The 18,935-nt window shown below is 40.8% G+C and overlaps 1 protein-coding gene across 1 annotated transcript in view; it reads right to left on the reverse strand.

The window, feature by feature from the left end:
- CLYBL (citramalyl-CoA lyase) overlaps positions 1 to 18,935 on the reverse strand; it is a 2,598,854-nt gene that overhangs the window by 263,190 nt on the left and 2,316,729 nt on the right. The window contains exons 8-9 of the mRNA XM_086934376.1: positions 13,711 to 13,878; positions 9,720 to 9,844 (exon numbers count right to left, since the gene is read on the reverse strand). Coding sequence (XP_086790502.1) covers positions 9,720 to 9,844; positions 13,711 to 13,878 — 293 coding nt within the window. The remainder of the gene's footprint in view (positions 1 to 9,719; positions 9,845 to 13,710; positions 13,879 to 18,935) is intronic.

Consider the following 18,935-nt stretch of genomic DNA (forward strand, 5'->3'; position numbering starts at 1 on the left):
GAGGACATACCGATTCCTATCAGCACTGCGATTCATCTGCAAAAATCGGCCTGCCCTGCATTGCCAATCCTACTCAAGGAAACAAACATGCAATAATTTTGGGAATTCTAATAGCGAACTTATCTCTAGGAACTACGTTTCCCACAATGCTATAATGGACAGCAAACGAAGCCAAACCCCCTTGGGTGTGTGAAATAAATTAATAGAAACAAAAGAGGTGAGCAATAGTTGTTTTTCCTGCCCATGATGAAGGGGCGAAGTATGCCTCGAAATGCGTCGGCCTTTGCAAATATTTAATGGCAAGACAGGATAAGCTGCAACGAGGCTCAGAATTACCGGATGGTTGGAAGCACAGTCGCGTTCCCCTCTAATGCTTCAGGGCGTTTTGTGATTCAGTTATCTGCACGGCAGCCTGGCCGTGGGAGGGAGAACCATTCCTGAACAAGTGAAGGCTGAGGAGAAGGACATACCGATTCCAATCAGCACTGTGAATTATCTGCAAAAATCGGCCTGCCCTGCATTGCCAATCCTACTCAAGGAAACAAACATGCAATAATTTTGGGAATTCTAACAACGAACTTACATCTAGGAACTACGTTTCCCACAATGCTATAATGGACAGCAAACGAAGCCAAACCCCCTTGGGTGTGTGAAATAAATTAATAGAAACAAAAGAGGTGAGCAATCGTTGTTTTTCCTGCCCATGATGAAGGGGCGAAGTATGCCTCGAAACGCGTCGGCCTTTGCAAATATTTAATGGCAAGACAGGATAAGCTGCAACGAGGCTCAGAATTACCGGATGGTTGGAAGCACAGTCGCGTTCCCCTCTAATGCTTCAGGGCGTTTTGTGATTCAGTTATCTGCACGGCAGCCTGGCCGTGGGAGGGAGAACCATTCCTGAACAAGTGAAGGCTGAGGAGAAGGACATACCGATTCCTATCAGCACTGTGATTCATCTGCAAAAATCGGCCTGCCCTGCATTGCCAATTCTACTCAAGGAAACAAACATGCAATAATTTTGGGAATTCTAACAACCAACTTACCTCTAGGAACTACGTTTCCCACAATGCTATAATGGACAGCAAACGAAGCCAAACCCCCTTGGGTGTGTGAAATAAATTAATAGAAACAAAAGAGGTGAGCAATCGTTGTTTTTCCTGCCCATGATGAAGGGGCGAAGTATGCCTCGAAACCCTTCGGCCTTTGCAAATATTTAATGGCAAGACAGGATAAGCTGCAACGAGGCTCAGAATTACCGGATGGTTGGAAGCACAGTCGCGTTCCCCTCTAATGCTTCAGGGCGTTTTGTGATTCACATATATATATATATTTTTGATCCTTGATATCGAATCCCTCTACACCTCTATCAACCATCAGCATGGTGTTAATGCATGTCAATATTATCTCAACACACGTGCCATTTGTTTCAGGGAACACAATTCAATGTTGATTGCTATGATCAAACTGTGCCTGACCTCCAACTATTTCCGCTTCAAGAACAACATCTATCAACAATTGCGCGGTGTGGCTATGGGCTCGTGTTTTTCCCCCAGCTATTCATGTCTTCATGTTGGTTGGTGGGAGGAGCACGAGCTCAGAGCCACACATGCGCATTGGTCGCCATGTATCGCGCATTACTGGTGATACATAGACGACATTTGCATCATCTGGAAGGGCACCCAAGACCAAGCCCTCTCATTTGTATCGGACTGCAACAATAACACCCTAAACCTTAAATTTACTGCTAACCTCAGCAGTACTGAAGCTGAGTTTTTGGATGTACAACTGTTCATCAGGGATAATACCCTCATGTCCAAACTACATCGAAAGAGTACGGCGGGAAATTCTATCCTGCACGCACGTAACTCCCATCCAGCTCATACCATCCGCAGTATCCCATTCGGCGAATTTATTCGCATTCACAGAATCTGCAGTGACCCTGATTCTTTGGTAACATGCCTCGAAGAATCTAAACAACGCTTCCTGCAAAGAGGGTACTCAAGAGCCATACTTGATCAAGCTTTGGCTAAAGCTTCATCACTAGATAGGGCCACATTACTTAAGCCCAGGGAGCATCGCATCACTGGCACCAATGACAACCAGGATGATTCCCAACGTACTGTCAGGCTCATAACTACTTTCAGCTCACAGGAGCACAAAATCAGGCGCATCATTGGCACTGAATGGCCGATCATTCTTACTGACCCTGTCTTAGGTCCAATACTGAGAGAAACACCCACCATTACTTTCCGACGTGCACCATCCATGCGCGATGCGCTTGATAGAATTGCACCTGAAAATCCTCCCAAACCTACCAAAACCACCAAAATGGGCTTTTTTAAATGTACCTCCTGCCGTGCTTGTAACTTTGCCACGAATGCTACTCACTACGTTACAGCATTCAGTAACACTCCCATTCCCATCAAGGAGCATCTCACGTGCAGATCAGAGTTTGTGGTCTATAAGCTCAAGTGCACATGCAACTTGGAATACATTGGCAGTACCAAACTGCCTGTCCATCAAAGAATACTGCAGCACATAAGGGACATTGTCAACAGTGACAGCAGTTACCCAGTGGCCAGGCATTTTGGAGCGGTCCATAACAAGAAACTTAAGGACCTTCAATACACGGTTCTTTGTTCAGTGCCCCCACCCAGCCGGGGAGGTGACCGTGAAAAAATGCTCAGACAGCGGGAAACCCAACTCATTCTGTCCCTCGACACCAAAGCCCCTAACGGTCTTAATTTGACTGAAGATCTGAAAAGCTTCCTGTAATGCTTCTTCTTTTCAAATTTTGGTGGTCTGGTCTCTGTAGAATTGTCTTAGTTTTTAGCTTTTCTCCTTCTCGCTCAGTCTAGGCGTCATTTTTTGTCTTTGGCCCACTTGCCAAATGTTTAGCATGGCGTTACCCTAGAATCATGATTCTTGATCTAATTCATTCTGACTAGGATTTGTTGCCATGTTTTCAATCTTTACATGATGCCGCCATTTTTGCTTATCTGTTCTGTTGTTTTTCCCTCTCCTCTCACTTTTTATTTCTCACATCTGTGGTTGGGCTCTTGTATCTTTCTTTACTTTTTTCACTTACTTTTAGCGTATTGTGTTTCCTCATGTGCCCTATTTTGGACTCACATGTCTCTTGCAGTATGTTATTCTGTGCCGCGTACTTCCTTATCCTTGTGATGATTCATTGCTTTGTGATGATTTCTCTCTAAGTTTCAATGACTAACACTTACAGATAATATTTTCTGGCACTATACCTTAATTGTCTTCAGCGCTCTCTTATTCTGTGGTTGGCTATTGTTGTTCCCACGAAACATTAATATAGGCACTATGTCGTGACTTTCTTGTTTCAAAACATGTTTCTCCACTAAACAGCCACTAGCTCTTATTTTGAAGCGCTGTTTCTGTTCTTGTCTGATATTCTACCATTTTCTTTTATCACATTGCACTGATCAGTTAATCCAGCATGTAATCTTATGTGGTAAATGCTGCTCCTCATGTGATTTTAACATGTAGGATATTGTTGACACTGTTGCTTTATTTTTCTGTTTTTTTATTTTTTTGGGCGTTCCCTTTCCCCAATCAAGCCCCTCCCACACCTTGTATATATATCCTCACTTTTATGAGTGCATTTGTGTGATCAAGCTCCCTAGTGGAGTGAAACGCGTTACCTTAAAATAAAAGTTTTGAACCTGCTACTCACCTGAGTCTGGATTATTGGAGAGCTCTACTTCTGGCTGTCTGTTGTGGCGCTGCGAGGTCTGCACCCTGCTGCTGCCTGTCACTCACCGACAGGCTGGGATATATATATATATATATCCCGCCCCGGCGTTGCCCGGGGCAGAAGGGGGCTGGGAGCAGCATTTTAGGCTTCTGCGCACTCCTGCCTGGCCCCCCGCCCGCCCAGACCGCCTTCCGCCCGCCTCGCCTTTACCTTACCTGAGCCGCCGCTCCTCCCCGCACTCCGGACTTCACCGCCACTCCTCGCCGCTCGTCACCGCTCCTCCGCGCCTGTCATCCTCACGCACGTCTAGGTCGTGGTCAGCGCTAGTTTTAGGGGACTACTTTGTTTTTAAATTTTAATTTTTTAATTTACGTTTTATTTTTATTTTATGTCACCTATGTCCATCTACACACCCTGAGGATTCCAACAATGTATTGGGTGTGTGGAATAGCGCTGTGGTTCCCGAGTTTACCTTGCCAAAAGGTTTCTGTTCTCTCTTTATAATAGTAGTATAGATATATATATATATATATCTTGTTTTAGTCTTCAATGGTCATACTCAATTTTAGGTTGCAACTTCAGTTCCACACAAACGGACTGTCTTTACCAAACTTAAGCTTGAAGCAGTAGAGTTTTGTAGAAAAATTAGGTTGAAAGCCTTTTTTGCCAATAATGAATCAACATCAAGTAAAGAAGTGAATGGTCTCAGGGAAAAATCTAAATTTGTTCCTTCGCAGAGAAGTGTGGCTCACGGTGTAGAGCAGGCAGACCCGGAAGCTGAGATCAGACCCGGGACCAGGGTTCAATTCCCGACGCGGCAGGGTCTTGAGCTCAAATGTCCACGGACTCGATAATTCTCGCTTCGGTGCCTGCTCTAATCATGGGTTCTCACTCTGCAACTCTGGGTATTAAGCTTGCTTAATCTCCACAACGGCCCCCCTGCGGCGGGATGCCTGGCTTTAACCTTGGGGATGCCCTGTAGGGGCCATCTCACAGGGAAAAGCCAGGACGGGTTCCCAAGGCAAGTGCCGGGAAACCTCCGGGTAGCTGTGCGCTCAATAAATGCAATAATAATAATAATAATAATACCAAAGCAAATGTATGCGTTTGAACAAACGGTATTGTCTTCAATTTGAAAACCTATAAAATATGTCAAGTACAACATAAGTCAGGAACAACAAAAAGCCATAAATAAATCTAAGAGCAGATACATCAGTGGTCATCAAACAAGCGGACAAGGGAGGGGCAGTGGTGATTTGGCCACGTGAAATGTACCTTGACGAAGGTAGAGCTCAGGTAAACAATCAAACTTGGGATAGAATGGTTAGAGAAGATCCAGTACATTCACTACAAAGCACCATCTTAAACATTTTACAACTAGGTATGGAAGGTGGGTTCTTGGGACCGAAAGAATTCGAATTTTTGAATAAAAAGTTTCCAAGAACACCTGTCAAATTGAATAAAACACAGCTACAATCAAGGTAGGCTAATACAATTCATACTGACTATACAAAGTTGTCTTTCCAATATCCAAAGACACTTAAAATTGTGCACTATTGTCTCTAGAAAAACGAAAGGTCTCCAAGTCGTAAACACACCGTTTTTTTAACTGCCAGCTGAATCCTGGGTGATTAAAACAACAGCACTCGGGTACGATGGCCAAAAAGGAAATAATCATTGTTAGGTAAATAAAGAGAGGCAGATTCTAAAACATTTCTTGATGTCACATAAATCTCTTACAGATATAAATGTGAAAGCCTTGGTGAGAGTCCAGTGAAAGGGATATCTGAACTCGAAACACGTCAGCACACTTCTAGAGGCATACTTCTAGAAAACTTCGAGGATTTGTGGTTAAATTCCACTATTAAAAGAAGGAGTGAATTCCCATTTTGTATAAACTTTATTGAAAAACAAAGTGACATTTGTATAAGTTAGATGATTTATTACAGACAATTGATGTTTCTTTTTGTATATCGTTCTTTGTCACAGATGTAAAGCAAAATTTTGTGATGTCTTTTGTAAAGCACAATTAATTTTCTTGTATATTTGAAATGTTTTTTTGAATGTTTTGCTATATGGATATGATTTGACCATGTTTTCATTCTTTGTGAGAATACAACATCAATTCTATAAAATTCAAAAAGAAAAAGGTAAAATAAAAATGCTAGGATAAACATAAAGGTGTTTGTCTTCAGAGCAGAAATTATTAATGCTTGCTGAACAACCGAGGTATAGGTGCACTCTCATTTGCTTGCATCCTTAGAACGGCCCTGCCCTATCCTCGTCCCTTTGGGCCCGACTCCCCTTTTCTTGAACTAATGATTTTACATACAGCATGGCTTGTTTATAATTGTCTTACCGAGTTGTAGACAGGTGTATAAATATCCTACCTACAGCATTACTATAACCTTCGGTTTTCTCAGTGGACATATATATATACATATATATATATATATATACAAACACACACACACATATACATATATATATTATCTTTTTGCAGTTTTATATGGCAATAATCACCCCAAAGGTTACGCCACATTGATTGTTACGCCAATATCCTATATATATATATATATATATATATGTATATATATATATATATATATATGACCAAACACTTCCAAACTATCTCGTCAGGAAAAAACAGCAAGCACTCCGGTGTTCAGATTTCAAGTTGATTTATTTCCAAACCCTCTTCACCCCCGACAGACGTGTTTCGCTCAAAAGCTTCGTCAGTGTCAGTCAAAAAAAAAAAAAAAAAAAAAAAATAAAAAAAAAAAATATATATATATATATATATATATATATATATATATATATATATATATATATATATATATATATATATATATATATATATATATATATATATATATATATATATATATATATATATATATATATATATATATATATATATATATATATATATATATATATATATATATATATATATATATATATATATATATATATATATATATATATATATATATATATATGAGAAGTGTGGCTCACTGGTTAGAGGAGGCATACCCTGAAGCAGAGGTCAGACCCGGGACCAGGGTTCAATTCCCAACGCGGCAGGGTCTGAGCCCAAGTGTCCGCGGACTCGATAATTCTCACTTCGGTGCCTACTCGAATCACAGGTTCACACTCTGCAACTCTGGGCAATAGCTTGCTTAATCTCCACTACGGCCCCCGCGGCGGGATGCCTGGCTTTCACCCTGGGGATGCCCAGTACGGGTTATCTCACAGGGAAAAGCCAGGACGGGTTCCCAAGGCAAGCGCCGAGATGCCCAAGGGTAAGTCGAGCGCTATATAAGAACATACATACATACATACATATATATATATATATATATTGATACACGCTCGCTTATTTTGAAGAAAGCAGACGGCACTCCAAGCTGGTGGTGTTTCGTTCAATTTAATGACAGACCCCCTACCCCATACAAAGACAAACGCGTTTCGCCGTGGTGAAACGGCTTCCTCAGTGTCAATGTGCATAACAAAACATGCCATTTTATCTCCACCTCTTCATAGCTATCGAAAGAGGACTAAGCCAACGATTGGTTAGAATAGTGGCAGACATATTGTAATGTGCAAATGCATATTTTCTTACAATGATACACGGAGAAATGGCAATTAATAAAGTGCTCGTGCGATTAAAAACAACGAGGGAAGAAAACCCCCATGTGATTCATTTGTTCATTTCATGACTAGCTCGGTGACAGGAGAGTATGTACATGTAGCAATAATAAATTCATATATATATACACGTAAACACAGTGCAAATGTTTCTTTACATACATAGAGATGTTGAGATATCAGAAGTAGGTATCAAGTGCGAATCTTTTGTAAATATTTACATAAGTCGCTATATTTCAGTTGTCGAAAAGTTAGATATTTTTATACCTTACATATGAATCAACATTCTATTTATATGCCTCAAGTATTTTTATTCACTGTCTCATCATATTGATATATACACCTGGCAAGTCACTTTTTTTATCGCGCCCTGAATGGGCGTGTTTTTTTTGTTTTCCTACATCTCGCCCTGTATGGGCATGAGGCTCCCTAATACAAATTTACAGATTTTATGATCATATGAACGTGGCGTGTGGGGGAGAGTTTGGCAGATGATGGTACCTTATTCTAGTTTCAGATGTTTCATGTCTATTCATTTTCAGTTAGCCCCATTATGATGTTAGTCCAGATGTACCCAAAGTTCTTCATCGTTATTTTAGCCTATCGGCTTCATAGTTTGGAGGTCGATGATGTATCTCGACTCCATTGCCCTAAGAGTTCTGATTTTATCTCCACCTCTTTCCTGCCTTTCCAATTGGTCTATCAGGTAAAAGGACAGTAAGTCTCTGTTACTATTGTGGTGGGTTTCGAAGTGGCGTGCCACAGGGTAATTTTTGTCCCTGTTGGTGATGGCACGCATGTGCTCCAAGATGCGCTTCTTTGCTGGATTGATCGTACTTCCAACATACCTCTTGGAGCACGGGCAAACAAGACAATAGATCACAAATTCCGAATTGCAATTCAGGAACTTGTTAATGGTTCTTGTTGGTCGGGGGTCATTGGGTCTACCCTCATATTTGGTCTTCTTCTGGCTATATTTACATGCTTTGCAATGCATGCAGGGGTAAAAACCCTGTATGGGTTTCGGTCTGGGTGGCTTTGGGGGGGCCCTGTAGTGACTCCTAGTGAGATGGTCACCTAATGATTGACAACGCCTGTATGTGATCATTGGTCTAGGCGATATTCTGTTCTTTAGAGTACTATCTGTTGTCAGAATATGCCAATTGTTGTTGAAAATTTGGACCAGCTCTTTTGATCTCATGTTGTAGGTCGTTATCATTCTTGTCACAGATTCTGTCTCTACTGCCCTTCTCAGGTTTTTGTTCACCAGAAGTTCTTTTCTGTTTATGAGTTCCACTTTTTTGGAGGCTTCTGACAAAGAAGTTTTTGAATAGCCTCGCTCTAGAAATCTAGAGACCGCAGCTTCTTGTGCCTGTAGGAAATCGCTATGTTCTGAGCAATTTTGTTTGAGGCGCAAGAGTTCACCATAAGGGATGTTTCTTACCATGGATCTGGGATGGTGACTGGCAGCGTGCAGGACGGCATTTCCTGCCGTCGGCTTGCGGTAGAGTTTAGTTTGAATGATACGCCCTGCCGCAAAAACCTCAAGATCTAGATAGTGGACTGACTTCTCACTTATTACACTGGTGAATCTCAAGTTGAGACTGTTGTCGTCTAGTGTTGCCACAAACCTCTCAGCCGAGGGCCTGTCGCCCCGCCAGACGACAAACAAGTCGTCAATGTATCTAGTCCAAACCATGATATGGATATGTTTAACAAGAGGACTGCTCTACATTGGGCATGCAAAACCCTGGAGCAGCAAAGCAGTCAGAGCCACAGATGACACAAGTGAACTCATGGTATAGAAAGCTTGCAATGCAGCACACCTATTGAGGAATAATAGAGGTGCTGCCGTTGAGGCAGAACACACTCACAACCAAACCTCTTTTTCGTCAAATCAGGGCATATGCATGCTTGTATGGGTGCATTTCCCACGATGTTGGTACTTACTACATTAAATCTTCTATTACCGATTAGGTTTAAATTGCCTTCACACTTTACTGCATTATGTCTGACAGTTTCTCAGCCTTTTCTCCTTTTATTGTTGCAGTAATCCCAACGAGATGTCACATATAGGAAATACCAGCTCTCCGGTGAAATAAAAATATATATTTTGCAGCAGGTCCATATTGCAATGAAGAAAAAAACAGCAAGAATTCTTAAAGAAAAAAGACCGCCCACTCATATAGGATCCACTAACAACTGCGGTATACATTCATAAATACATTTAGCTAGCATAAATGAGTAGGACTTTGGTTGCCACTATTAGCATCAAAAGCTTTGGATCCAAGCCAACTTTTGCAACGAGTTTTATATTTTATGTAAATTTTATTTTTACCTTTCCCAATTCTTGGTGCTCTTGAAACGCAGAGATCAGTTCGCGAGCCCACTGTATTCGTTCAGCGCTGGGAGTAAATTGCTCCTGGACAATGGGAATTTGATTAGGGTGTATCACCTGCTTGCCTAAAAGAAGATAAATTGCGTCTGAAACATGAAACAACAACAGATGTTCCCACAAATTGTGTCAGCCACTCAAGCAACTGAATGCCTCATGGACTTCACATATAACAAATAATTATCTAATGGCTGTCCATCTGTTTTTTTATGCGGCAATGACATTTATAATCAGTGCAGGACAGTCTGCTAATGAAGAAATTCAAAGAAGACTAAACAAGACACAACTGTGTTTATTTTAGTTCATAATGTAATCACACTTTAAAAGTTTGATGCATAAAATGCAATATTCGAAACCACTAATGCAAAGAATCAAGAGATTAGTAAACTGTGTTTAAGACAAAAATTGAAAATATTGACAACGGATGCTTTAAGTATGCAACAGTTTAAGATAGTAAAGTATTTCATATGTAGATGGTGTAATACAGCCACATATTATCTATGTATATACAGCACATGTTTATATAAATGCCCTATGTATGAATAATTTCATTCAATGAGAAACCTAAATGGAAAAACTTATCAACCAGTTGTAAATTCTTACTTTATTGGAGTCGTTTTACTCCCACTCAGGCAGAGTGTACTTGTTAGAAATACAAATAGGCGACATTACATTGTTCACCTGCCAGTCGTTTTAGTCTTTTCATTGGTTAATAAAGGCCTTGGTGTTTAATAAAAATTCTAGAATTATTTTGAATGGGGGAAACAAAGACAGTTATTGCTTCCTGATTTAATGTTATAGAGATTTTTGCATGGATTTGGGCTGGACGTTAACAAGTTATTTATACATTGTATGGTAAAAGGATTTGTCAATAGATGAGATGCTGAAAATCCTTATTTTAAAATACGAAGTGGCATGTTTAATGCTAAACTGCACATTGAAGTTTGACTTTCAAGAAATGTAACAAACTGGTAATAACACAAAACCTAAATAATTGCTTTATTTTAACTTTTTAAACAATACCCTTCTTTATTCATTTATATGTTGGGTTGATTCTGTTTAGTGAAATCAAGGGAATAAAATTATCTGAAACGAATAGGGCTGCTTAAAGTTGTCTAACATTAAGTAACATTAAAAAACACACATGATGCCAAATAAGATATGAGATGAAATCTTCCCTTAGAACAACTTGTATGAAAAGTACAAAGAAGAGTTATGTTCAAGATAATTTTTTAGTACCCAGAAACTACTGAAATCTACAAAACAGCGAATTGCTTATTTATTACAAGTGCTAAAGCCTACAAAACATAGTATGACATAAACTTGTAATGGCTTCAAATCATTTTCACCCTGAGAAGCGTATTTAGCAATGAACATTACTCCAAAACCAAGTTAGCTAAAGATATTGCTTTTCGACAGTATACAGCAGGGTCTGCTAAAATCAGGTAATCAGAGTTGAGGCCCAAGTGCACAGCCAATACTGTAGTGCTCAGGATTTCTGCGGGTACATTTCTGTGTACAAATACAGAAAAGAGTTGTCCAAACATACAACTTTTTGGGGGAGTTGAAATGCAAATATAAAAGGCATAACTGAACTCTTAATCCACACTAAAAAGGACTGTGGTACTTTCCTACAGGCGCAGTTGACAGGTAAAGGTTGGCATAAACAACTGTAAGACACAAAAAATGTAAGACTGTGTCATTTTATTTGTAAGTTCTGCTTGACAAATTGTGCTGTAACCAATACTCGTCGACCCTCTTAGGCAAATTTAAAGCACTGTTATGTTTGTCCACCTCAGAGAAAGTGACAAACAAGACAACCCTGTGGTGTTTCGTATTTATACCTGTGTACTCAGCATGCAACTTGTGCAGAGGCTCTAATGAGCAAATCAGAGGCTGAAGTCGCTATTGCACTGTTTGATATTTTTAAGGAAATTCAAAAGCCATTTGTAGGGAATGTGTCACTGTCCAAACTAAAAGAAAATAAGCCTATAACGATGTAAACATATTTTTCATCTGCCCTGGTAGGGAAAAATTCAGCGCACACAAGTTAAAAATTGAAGTAGGATGAATGTAGCCTTATCATTGAAGTCACTAGTGTGGCGGGGGAACTGATACAGTTTTTCTTTAACAGTGGACAAATCGTATGATATTTTAAGGCAAGTGCACAAACAAACAAACAATGAAGACTTCACAGGAACGTGTGTTGAAGTTGCCCATGTTTTAAACCAATCATCGCTACCGGTTGAAAGGCTTGCGCCGTTTCTTTTCCCAACTGAAGTGCTGCTTTAAAGAACACAGTTGAAAATGGTGCAAACAACGCGATTAGATGTGTCTGAATGAATTAACATGGCGAGCCACACGTCAGCTTTTTGTTGGCCTGACAATACAGAGGCCTGGACCATATTCACAATTGTCTTTGTCTCACGTTGGAGTCTGTGGGGCCCATGCAGAAGGGGAGCTATTAGGAACCCGCTCGCTTTCACATCTTCACATCAAAGCCGAGCCCCTCTGAAAGAAGGACGGCGGGGCCGGGGATGCGTTAACCGCAAGTCTGAGCCTAGTTCAGAAAAATATCTTTCACCGAAGATGTGAGTTTACGTTTTAGGTAGGTAGTTGAACGCAAGGACTTTGTTTGCAGGAGGTGTTTGCATCATTAATTGGATGTGCCGCACCATGATTTCAGTTTCAGAAGCCAAGACGAAATTTAACACGTAAGAATGATTTCTTATATTGTATAAAGGTCACATAAAATGCATTCTTTGTGGCTGTTTACACGTCAATATTTCGGCGAAATAAATGTCTTCCCTAACATTAAGGCCCTTCGACGAGCTGCTTACAAAAATTAAAACAGCAGCACGACGTTACTATAATGAACACTAATTTGTGCATGTTATAGAACTTTTTCCTCCATGGCAGAAACACATTCTGGCAGCTTGTCTGGCCCCGAGGGGTGCCGGGGTGACCTTGTGCACCATCTCTGGAAACGCGCCTGCCGCAGGAGGCTTGCAGGAGTGTCCTGGCTGCCAACAGAAATAGGTGTGATCGTGAGCACCAGCGCTCGCCGGGACGCAGGCCAGGAGTCAGAAATCTAGGAAAGAAACGAGAAGGGGTGGGGGGGGGGGGGGGGGGGGGGGGGTGGTGGCGTAAACGCCAGAGCTGCCCACTTTGGTACTGGGGAACCAGCTTCGAATCTCGGCGTTGGCTCAACAATCCTGTGACTCCGGGTACATTGCTTAATCCCACCTGTGCCCACCAACATGAATGTGTCCTTCTGTAACGTAACGGTTTCTAATGTAAAGCGCTCCAATACCTTCGATTGAGTTTGGGCTCTTTAAAAACTGCAAAAAAAAGAAAAGAAGTCTTGGAAACACTCAACGTCTTTCAGGGAATGCAAGCAAGCGGATGCTTACAACTATACAACACTCGCTCTTAAATGTAGGAAACAATGCATGATTTCCCGCGTGTTTCAATTGCATGCTCGAATGAATATAGCAGCCCACATTCCCTGTCCTTCATGGGCAGACAGACGGCCACGCAGGACAAACTGCGGACTTCAGCAGTTCACAGCAGGTTCAGGGGAGCCCTACAGCGTCAGGCCAAGCTGAGGACTTTCTGTAACAAGTATGTTCATCAAGTTCGCCTGAAGCTCGCGCCAGAGCCTGTAACTGCACTTATAAAATGCTGTGAAAGCAAAACTTCCTTGGCACTGATTAGCGCCCAATAGGTATGCAAATATATTCACGCGTGCCAGATGATTTAACAGCACGGCGAGGACGTGCACATCCTTCGCTTTCCTTGTACCTTTTAATCTAAAGCGGAGACCAACTATCACATTTCATTACAAAAAAAACACGGCCCGCCTGCTGCTATTTTTGCTCAACTCGAGTAATAAATGCATCTAATGGTAAATCATGTTCAGCTTAATACGTACCGGTGAAGCCCATTAAAGCCCCTTCTCTTGACTGCCTCAGAAGCCCGTCTCCATCTCTGTAATCAATGTACACCAGATCGATGGCTTGCAAGCCGAAGGCCTTTGCTACCACGATAATATGCTGCCTGGCGTACAGAAGTTCTCCAGTTTCTTTACTACTTGTTGCACCTAGGGTGGAAATATTGAATATACATTTTTATTAACTGGCTAAATGCAAAGTGGACTTTCTTGACTTCACTAGGGAAGAAAAGAAAAAGGAAGATGTAAAGAAAGACAGCAAGAAAGAACCAAACAGAAAAATGAATGTTAAAACAATTTACTGTTACTAATAACCCCCATTTAGCATCATATATGACATAATATAATGAAACATTAACAGCAAACATAAAAACTGTGCTCGATGTGTCTACTTCCTTTTCATTCTTATACTTCAATCTAGATCTGACAAAATGGAAACTTAATCCTTTCACAAGGATCTAAAAACACTGCTAGGGAATTGCTGATATCAAGTTATCTTAAATGAAAAGTGGTCTGCTCATTAGAAAACTTGCAACTTTTTCAAATCAAATATTTTAATTTGCTTTTGAAAATATATTTTATTGTACTGATAATGTTTTTTTCAACTCCTTTAATATAAATGTATTTTTTTCTTCGATTATAAATGTTTTTGAATGGAGGAGGAAACCCTCTTCTTACCGCTTTCGCTTTAATTTCTCTTGTTGGCCAAGCTACCCACTTCACTGGGGTGGAGGGCAGGCGGGAGTACACCAGATCTCCCATCACCCCTCCACCCATGCCCCCACATACCTGGTGTTTATGTGATTTTGGTATTGTGGTTGCCTCTTCTCCCTCTTTTTCTCACCCAGGGAATGGATATCTGCTCGGCACTGTGCTCCCCCCAGCAGTGCCATAATGTGCTGATTATAGAAAGCATCTTTGCCTTACAGCATTGTGACATACCGTTTTATTGTGGTGATATTTACTTGTTTTTGAAACCTTTCCATTTTGTAATTTTTTTCTGCTAATAGACTTTTCTTTAGGGGTTGTTTCTTTTTGGTGTGTTTCCCCCCATTTGGTTCTTAGCCCCCCCAAGCCAGTGGTAGCATTTTGGGAATTTAATGACATTTATTTTTTTGGTAGTTCTGAGTTCATCTTTGTTCTGTTGAATTGTCTTGGATACAATGTTTTCTGTTTATTTCATTTGGAATAATTGAAGTTTCTCACGAGGAAGACGGAGCTTGATGTCATTCATGCTAGTTATCAACCTCGAATGCCACAGCCAGGTATTCATATACATTCAGTTTCTTTACTGCCACTGAGTCAGGTGCATGTGAAGGGTATGAAAAAGGAATTTACTGTTGTGTATCTGATTTACAAGCTCCCGAGGGGCATGGACCTGGTACATTCATTTGCTGGATTCATACTCAATAGGTCAACAGTTGCTGCTGTTGCGAGTATGTTTTGCAGCATTCTGGGCTGGGCTGAGGTCCACAGTAACTGATATGTGGTTGATCCTAATTTTGTAATGTTACAGATTTTCATACAATTTTTTAATTTAATTTAGTGATTGACCCTTAGGCCCTAATTACTACTTTTGGCTGAGCAGTAGTGCAGCAGTGCCAACCGCTGCACCACCGCTCTGCCGAAGGTCGCTGCCACCCGCCCAGCAGATTACAACCAACTGTGTGGTCTGGTGGGCGGGCAGGGTGGTGTTCCCCCTGCGGTGCATCTTGCAAAGGTGGCGATGCCTTTCAGAGAGGCTCCGTAATAGGAATGCCACACGGGGTTCATGCATGGCAGGGACTCTAAAGCCCATGTCGTGCAGGAACTTGGGTGCATGCACACAGGGAGGCACTTGATGTGCCCTCCGCATGCATACCCAGTCTGAGGGGCACAGGGGGCCCTGTAGGGCCCCCTTTGTTTCAGCAACGCCAGCCTTTTCATGGAGGAAAGACCTCCATGAAACCACTGGCAGTCCTGAAACTTGTAATGTGCATGGCGGTGCTGCAGCGGCATCACCTTTATATTACATAGCCCCTGACCGCTGTGCCACAGTCATGGAATGGTGGTTCCCTGGCAAAGCTGGCGGTCCAATTATGGACCGAATGCCCAACTCATAATAGGGCGGTCAGACTGCCCGAACGGTGGTGGCTGGACTGCCACCGCTGCACCACTGCGGTTCTGGAAGTCCTCAAACCACTAGACTCGTAAGCAGGCCCTTAGTGTAAAGTCTATGTCCACAGCTAGGTCATGACCATGTTCTAACTAGACAATCGAGCTGCTCCTCATCAATGAGGACCAATTAGGGGCAAAATATAAGGATAATTTTTGTTTCTTTGAAAAAGGAGTATGGCCAAGCAGGACGGGTTGCTCAACTATTGTTTGAGCCTAGGCAAGGACTGATTAGTGTATAGTTGTCACACTTCCGACAATTGTCAGCCAAACTAAATATGAGAAATTAAATTGCATCCACAAGTAATTCCTAGTTTTTAAGAAGTGTTTGAAAAGGAATTTGCATTTATTAATGTTTTCCTCGGTACTCCTGCAGTTCCTAAGTAGATCTACAGGAACTTGGGAGTAGAGTAACATTTGCTACATTTATTCATGCTAGGAGTTATCCTATATGCTATCATGTATCACTTGTGATCCTCCATCCCTTTTGACAATTTCCCACAGGTCAATGAGGCTACCCCAAATAACCAATGTGTGTATGAAGCCACTGGGAGTCACCAGATATAATACATTGTTAGGCCACAGGCATTCTGATAACAGCCAGATCTATGTCTCACTCCATAGCTCCATAGGTGAAATTCATTAACTATTCAGAATCTCTGACTGAAACATCAGGCTGAATATAAAGAAGACAGTGGCTTACACTTAAGTTTGAAAAGTTGTGGAGTGCACTGATTATTAAATACTTGCATCTTTAAATTTTGATCCACACAATACAGACCTAATAAGATGATGTTCTGGGGTAAGAATGAGAACAGGGAAGAGTGACAGTGTGCTTCCACTAATAAGCACAGCCGGCCATTGCCCTTTGACTAAACCCCCCCGAACATGGGAAGATCTTAGTTGACAGTGATAATACTGTAACTATCCAAGAGTACAGAGAGACCCAAATGTGTTTTCCTGTGGCCAGGGATATGTAATCAAAACTTGATGCTTTCATATTAGCATATTTACATCATGAAAAAGCCCCATATATGTTTAACTAGGAAGCTTCAGCTTTTTCAAAGCGAAGGAGCTCATATGTTGAGACGAGGCGATCACTTCAAGCACATTACCCCAATATGTACTGATTTCTAGTGGCCTCCGAAATCATACTTTTGTTTGTTTTCTAAATGCTCAGTTTTTGAAGTATGTCATTTACAAATACTTTCGACCTGCCAACCTACTCTGTCTGCATAATTTGCTAAACTTTGTATATCCAACTACTTGAGGCCAGGAATTCCTCAGGGTCTACCCTTTCCAACTGACTGATACCCTTTCCAACTGTTCCGAAGTCCATATTGAGCCCTTGTTTGTTCCACCTCAGATGCATGCCTCAGTGCTTGTCTATAGTTCAGTTTTTAGTGCACTTATACTGTGTGGTGTAAATAATCATGTTTTATTGAAAAATGCACTGTAACCCCCTCTGTACCTGGAGAGGTGTGCTATTATCGCCCTCAACAGTGAAATATTTTAACAAAACGACATGGAAAAAATAAGAAAAATTATTGAGGGCAAGAGAGTACCCAGAGAAACAAGAAAATACCCTGAAAAGAATAAAAGAAAAAGAGGTAGTGATAAAGTCACACAAGAAAATGAAAATTAGCATGAATATGGCAAGGAAAAAGAGCTAAGAGACAAAAAAACACATGTAAATAAGAAAGTAAAATAAAGAAAGAAATACAAAATGGGAGAACAATAAGAAATATGGTAAAAAAAGAAGGATTGACTGAAGTATACAGTAAAATGCTAACAAGAAAAGCATGCCAACATAAAAGTGCGGAGCCAATGTACGGCAGTGTTGTAGCAATGCAAAGAAATGGTGTAAACTATGGATCACAGTGAAGCACAATAGAGCTCTTGACACTCTATGTTGCACATTAGTTTATCAAGTTACGCATGTGATTTTTCAACATGAAAGTGGTGTTAACTTTTTTACTTCTGCTTTGTGCTTTACGATCATTAAACAAATGAACTGAGCTGTTCTACTCTGAAAAGCCTCATTGAGAAAAGACTTGTACTTCCACAGCTACACTTCTTTGTCACACATGCGGTCCCCAGGGAAATGTCGCTGCTTTCCCTCTCGAATGGGCAAAATTATTGCTGATGACCACTGAGAGGCGAGAGGCTTTTAACTCACTTCTATACAACGCCACAATATAGCTTCTCACACATATCACAGCAGCTTGTTCTGAACTGAACCCCGCCATTCCCGATTGGGTGTGAAGTGTGAGCCACACCAATGAATCTGGTGGAACAATAATACAGTGACGTTTGTCCTTGAAAAGATGTGTTGACTTCCCTAGCTATGCACAATGCCTTGATGATGAGGTGGGGGCAGATCTACAAAAAGATTTATGACTCGAACCTCTGAAAAGGGAGAAATTTGCTTTGAAAAATACACGACATTTTCCTATGGACAGACCCAATGTTTTACACAAAACTTGTTAAAGTGAAAGGCACATTTTAAAATCATTAAGTTTAAATGTATTTATAACATCAAATAGAACAATGGGGTTAGGAAGTCAAACACCGTTATAACAAACAACTAGCAGCGTTTTAGTTTTTCACCACCTCAAAGGCCACACACCATTTCATAATGTTAATGCAATGGATACTTTTATTATGTTCTAGGCCTCTATTATAACAAAATGCAAAATTCTATGCATTGTAGACTTTAGATGTGCTGCGCTATTCTTGTGTCAGTCTATCTTTGTTTTTTTCTTATAGGAGTAATATATTATGTGACAGAGAGAGCAAAGGTAAGTTTTCCTCAGCACTCCACTTTCCAATTAAAAATGTTTTTTTTTACACTCTTCTGGTCAGGTAATTGAGAATTATTTAGCACCAGGGGTCATGCTTCCGTATTAAATAATGCAGGTTTCTTAAATAAAAGCCGGTGTTATTGAGTAATGTACAATCAAGTAAACATCAACATACATACTCAGAATTTACTTATGACTGCGGAATCTTAATATTAGCAAGATATTAAATGGACCTACCAGCTTCCTTCA

The sequence above is a fragment of the Lissotriton vulgaris genome, chromosome 8 (genome assembly GCF_964263255.1).
Source record: "Lissotriton vulgaris chromosome 8, aLisVul1.2, whole genome shotgun sequence".
NCBI classification, from domain to species: Eukaryota; Metazoa; Chordata; class Amphibia; order Caudata; family Salamandridae; genus Lissotriton; species Lissotriton vulgaris.